Source organism: Solanum dulcamara, chromosome 4 (assembly GCF_947179165.1).
Source record: "Solanum dulcamara chromosome 4, daSolDulc1.2, whole genome shotgun sequence".
In the NCBI taxonomy this organism is placed as follows: domain Eukaryota; kingdom Viridiplantae; phylum Streptophyta; class Magnoliopsida; order Solanales; family Solanaceae; genus Solanum; species Solanum dulcamara.
In genome coordinates, this window is record NC_077240.1 from 23,447,568 (window position 1) to 23,453,226 (window position 5,659).

General features: G+C 36.9%; 1 protein-coding gene across 1 annotated transcript; it reads right to left on the reverse strand.

Moving 5' to 3' along the window:
- Positions 1-3,439: 3,439 nt before the first annotated feature.
- On the reverse strand, positions 3,440-5,659 carry LOC129884866 (serine carboxypeptidase-like 40). The gene is made up of 8 exons (XM_055959140.1): positions 5,275-5,659; positions 5,098-5,205; positions 4,716-4,987; positions 4,368-4,619; positions 4,135-4,253; positions 3,912-4,007; positions 3,713-3,818; positions 3,440-3,589 (listed from the first exon to the last, which is right to left on the reverse strand). Exons 1-8 carry the CDS (start codon positions 5,648-5,650, stop codon positions 3,440-3,442), a joined length of 1,479 nt encoding a protein of 492 aa, XP_055815115.1. The 5' UTR covers positions 5,651-5,659.

Sequence of the window (5,659 nt, forward strand, 5' to 3'; positions counted from 1 at the left end):
TAGACCCTTTCCACCATTATAATCTTGGTTAGTCAGATTTTCAAGTATTTTGGACAATGTAGTCCATTTGAGAGATTTACTTAGCTCTTTCTTGACCCGGACCAGGTCTTTCTGTAGTTGGAGATTTCTTTCTAGGGCCATGGCTAATTTTAATTCAGAGTTTTTAAGGCTTTATTCAAGTTCCAGCTCAACTTTATTAGCCTTACCCTTCAGTTTTACGTCATCTTCAGGAATGCATCCCAGCATTTCCTTGACACTACTATTCTCAGCTTCTAACGACACATTATTTTCTTTTAATTCAAACATTTGAATGACCAAGACAGTTTTTTCATCCTGAAAAATGTCAATGCTATTATTTAGGAAACCCTTTTCAGAGGTTAATCCACATAATGAATCAATCAAGACACAGGCCAGTTTTTTGAGTTTCCTGAAAGAGTAAGCATTGATGTTTTCCTTAAGGTCAAGTAAGGTTACCTCTTCGTCTGCTTCATCATCAGATTTTGCCATAAAGGAAAACATGGAATTGAACATCTCATCATCATCCTTCAGAGCCATCATAGATGCATCTTCAGGATGATCCGATTCGTCTGAGTCGCTTGAAGAGTTTTCCCATACAGCAAGTGCTCTCTTCACTACATAGTCAGTTGCAGCTCTCATTTTTAGTTTGTCAGGAACCTGGTCCCTTCGTTTGTCTCCGTCACCCCCAATCTTGCCGTAGTTCCTGTATTCTCCTTTTTGCATAGGACAATTTCTGATGAAATGTCCTGGTTTTCTGTAACCATAACACAGGTTGGTGTGATTGGCAGCTCTGCTTATGTTACCCCTTTTCATGAACCCTCCATGTTTCCTAATAATTTTGTGAAACATTTTAGTTAAGTATGCCATATCCTGATCTTCTTAAGAGTCTTCACCTTGAGGTACATTTAGAGTTAAGGATTTTTCCTTCTTTGTGTCTTTCCTGAAGTAATCTTGCTGCTTATTTAATTCGTGGGTCTGAAGGTTTCCAATTAACTAATCCATGGTAAGAATCTTCAGATCCTTTGCTTCTGTAATGGCATCCACTTTGCTTTCCCAGGACTTAAGAAGGATCCTGAGAATTTTCCTGACCTGTTCTAGACACCGAAGTTCATTGGTGATAGAGGTGAACCTGGTATGCATCTCCTGAATAGTCTCCCCTTCCTTCATAATGAAGTTTTCATATTGAGTAGTTAACATGTCAACTTTTGACTCCTTTACTTGAGTAGTTCCTTCATGAGAAATCCTTAAGCAGTCCCAAATTTCCTTGGCAGATTCACATGTCGAAATTCGGTTGTATTCATCAGGTCCTATTCCTCAAACTAGCTGCTTTTTTTCTTTGTAGTTCTTCTCTATCTTTTTTCTGTCAGCTTCGTCATACTCCTTTCGAGTTTTTAGTATAACTCGAGTAACTTCTCCTTCTTTAACCTCTTTTACAGGAACGTAGGGTCCATCCAGAACAACGTCTCATAGTTCGCTATTCTCTGCCATGAGAAAATCATGCATGCGAGTTTTTCACTATCCATAGAATTGACCATTAAATTTAAGCGGCCTAGTAGCAGATTGTCCCTCTTAAAGATTAGGTGGAGCAGCCATCTTTCAGTCCATAAGATCTTCTTATAGTGTTAGCCGTATAGAGAACACTCGCTCTGATACCAATTGTTAGAATATATGAGTCCACCACACGAGTTAGGGGACCAGGTCCCTTGACATAATCAGTCAACAGAATGTTCAAGTTAAGTGCGAAAGGTAAAATGACACACAATGTTTATGTGGAAAACCTCCTTGCCCAAGGGAGAAAAAACCACGACCTGACCCTCAGGATTTAGTTGTCAATCTTCACTAAGGTGCAAGAGCAAAGTAAACTATTACAACCTATTGTACCAGGTTACTAACCCTCTTCACCCCTTTGCTTGCAACACCACTATTACAAGCCTCAAGCTTAAGCAATGTCACTATTGCCCACTACACCACTGCCTCTCAATGGTGTAGACTTTTCAAACACACTTCAAAACTAACTCTAGCAATGAAGTCACAGTAAAATAATACATCTGCAAATAATCAAGATTCCTTTATACATCAGGAACTGATTTTACAATATTACACATAAGACTCAAAACTACAACACAGCTACAACGAAGAGTATCTTGAGCAGCTCTATCAGGTCCCGTGCAGCTTTTGTTGAAGTTTGTCTTTTCTTGAGAGAGTACCAATACACGTTTTGATTATCAATTCTTGGAGAGAAAAACTCACAAACTTTGTTGTCCAAGGTTTGAGTATATACTTTGGAGATCCACAACCTAGAATACATTTGATTGGCTTCAAGTCTGCTGTCTCTGCTGGTTCTACCAACCACAGCAGAGCAGCAGCTTTACAGCTGGCTAGTCTGCAACTTGACTTGCTTATGGGACCAGGTCCGTGTATCATGTCCTATAGTTTATTGATCATCAAAACTAAATAACAAACTTGAATTGCATATACACGTAAAGTTGGTTTAGGAGTGGTTAAGCTCTTAATTTTTTGAACGCCACAGTTATGTCTAAATAGTGATCCCAAAATTAGTTATTTGTGCATTAATAATGCGATTTATATAAATAAGATCATTTCACGTTGCTATTTAGCTTCTAATCTCGTGCTAAATAAGTGGAGCAAAATTAATTTCTAGATCAAAAGTTAAGAGTTCAATTCCAGCGAATCACCAAAAGGTTTTCCTTGTGACTTCGTGACAGATCATCCGAGTTTCTGATGGATGGGCTTGCCATAATTCTTGGTAAATCACTAGTAGTTTAGTATAAATTGTGTCATAACTTTTGAACAATTCCGACAAATAGCATAAGTTTATGATGGGTGAGCTTTCCACGAGATTTGTCGGATCTTTAGGACTTTACTACAAATTGTGTCCTAACTTGGGAAAAAATTGTTGACAATTCCAAGCAGATCACGGCCAGAAGTTCCTAAAAAGTTTCACTAACATGTTTTGGCTTAAAAAATTATCTAAATTGGTTCAAACTAACTCCAAGTTTGATATTCAACACTCTAATATGAATCCTAACCATTGAGATTTAGCTCTAACCTTCAAAGACTAATTATTAGACTCATTTTATTATTGCATCTTTCTCATTATATTAGTAGATTATGTCTTTTGTAGCTCAACTTTCACTCGGATAGTTTAGTTCAACGCGGATTCTGCTAATTGCCTGATATTGCTAATCATTTGACGCTGTCTTGGCTATGTTTAGCGTGACAATATTAAGAACTTGGCATTTGATTCACAAACGAACAGGTTCCAAAGAAAAGCAAAAAATAAAAGAGAATGAGAGAGATGTCATAAGATAGATCAAATAATCACGTTATGCTAGATTAAACTTTGTCCAAGAAAGCTCGTAAAATGATTTTTAATTACACAAATAAAAGATGTATTAGATTAATGATCTCCAGGGGGTAACGTGCCAGAAAGGAAGTGAGAAATGAGGGAAAGGGCTCTAGCAGGTTGGTAACTTGGAACTTCATGTCCCGCGCCTCTTACTGTTGCAAATGTTAGACCACCTTTATATGTCTCAACATATCCACCAACCTGCAAAATATATAATCCAAATAAAACAAATAATTTATTTTTCCTAAGATAAAACATTGAGAACAAAGAATCAAGTTTTATGGTGAGGAATAGTTGTTTGACGAGCAATTTTTGTTTTTTCACCTCTCCTCCATTCAACCAAGAGCGCCAAGGTTGATCAACTGTAAGGTTCATCGCTTGTATAGATCTCTTTGAAGAAGTTACAGGCACTCTTCCATCTGTATCACCACTGCATTTAATTTTCAAGTACAAATATATGTTAAACATTTTGTGATAAGATGATCAGAAAGTAAAAAAAGTAATTTAATGGGGAATAAATTACCTAAAGATCCACACTCGAAGACCATTTGCCAAAGACTCTTTGAGGAGAGGAACTATATTAACCGGGCTGTCTTTCAAATTGTAAAAGAGTGAATTGCTGAAATAAAATAATTATGAGCATTGAAGCCTAATGAAAATTGGAAATGGAACATGTAATTGAGGAGTTTGTATGCATTTTAAGTATTTGTATGTGTATGTGATTAATGTGTTGGAGTGCTAATAACCTGCAAGCTTCCCAGTCATATGTGATGTTGGTAACATTGGCATGGAGTGCATCTTGAACATCCCGTCTATTCAGGTAAGCATGAACGTAGTGGTCCGAGCAGGGGTCTATCGGCAATGGCTACATCAATAATAACCCATTAACTCAATATCAATGTTTCTACATTATTTTATACAAGATAGAATGTGGATATTTGTAAAAGTATGAGCAAAAATGCAGAGTTGTCCCACTTACTGACTGTGGTTTTGGGTATTTCGTGAGATTTCCATCCTTGCAAAGGGGATAATAAATGTTGTAGATGTCAAGATGTTTCAAATTTTTGTTAGTAATTTCAGCTGCCCCGTCGCATTTGGTCTTATTGTAGTTGTACTCATAGCAACTATTCTGGATGTCATGGTAAGTTTCATCTGAAATCAGGGCATGAGATGCAAAATATTCAAACATTCCTATGGTGTCTGTGTCATCATTGATCACTGCATTCCCAATCTGCAATTTGTAATCACCCGTTAGTGGTATGTAAGTACAATTTAACTTATGTACACTCACATTTGTAACTTGCTACTTAAATTAGAGATCACTCACAATTATTCCTTTAAGATTGATAAGTGTCTTGTTCGCTAGCTTGTTATGCTTAAGAATTGCATGTGCCAACTGAGGTACATAATGCCCTGCATAACTCTCACCAGAAATGTAAAAATCTCTGTTCTTGTACTCTGGAAATCTCTCGAGCCAATTGAGTAAAAATACAACATTATCATTAGCAGTTCGACTATCTCCAGTTGTATTGAGGTCACTGCTTGTATTTGTATATGAAAATCCTACTCCAGCAGGAGACTCCAAGAACACATTGGCAGCTAATTCAATAGGAGAATTAATTAGTACTCACATTTAAGAATTTCTGAAATTATTTCCAAATATTAACTGAAATTTCATACAAAAGAGAAATATCTTTTTTTTTAATTACCACGGTTCCACGCATAACGATTTCTATGTAAAGTTTTCCCATCACTGTTAACTCTAAATGGTCCAAGTTCCTCCATGGCCCCAAATGCCATAGAAGAGCAACCAGGACCTGCAAAAGGTTTATATCAAAACTATATAGTATAACACAAATAAATATAGATAAATGTTATGTATATACCTCCATTAAGCCAAAGAAGCAAAGGCAATGACTTGGAATTCTCAGCTTCACTAAAGTAATAAAACAACGCACGACCAGCAGATTCGTTGACAGTAACATAGCCACCATATTGTTGAAACTTCACTGGTGGTTGTCCAGGTAATCTATTGATCCAATCTTTTTCTCTTAATCCCTCCTGTGGAAGAATAACTTTGTCTAATTCTACATTCTCAACGTGTGCCGCCTTAAAGTAACTCTGGCCAAAGGCTGAATCCTTCTTTTGCTTGGCCAAGTAAAATTCGCCAAGAACATCACTTTGCTTCTTTCCAAGGCTTGAAGCAACAAAAGGAGACAAAAGGAGGGTAAAAAGAAGGAAGGAGAAAGTGAATTTTCCCATTGTTGTGTG

Bases quoted from the DNA above. Each gene is read 5' to 3' on its own strand.
- LOC129884866 (XM_055959140.1), bottom strand. From the start codon at position 5,650: ATGGGAAAATTCACTTTCTCCTTCCTTCTTTTTACCCTCCTTTTGTCT. The intron at 4,008-4,134 runs GTTATTAGCACT...ATTTTATTTCAG, and splicing joins TATGACTGGGAAGCTTGCAG to CAATTCACTCTTTTACAATT. The intron at 3,819-3,911 runs GTAATTTATTCC...AATTAAATGCAG, and splicing joins CTTCGAGTGTGGATCTTTAG to TGGTGATACAGATGGAAGAG.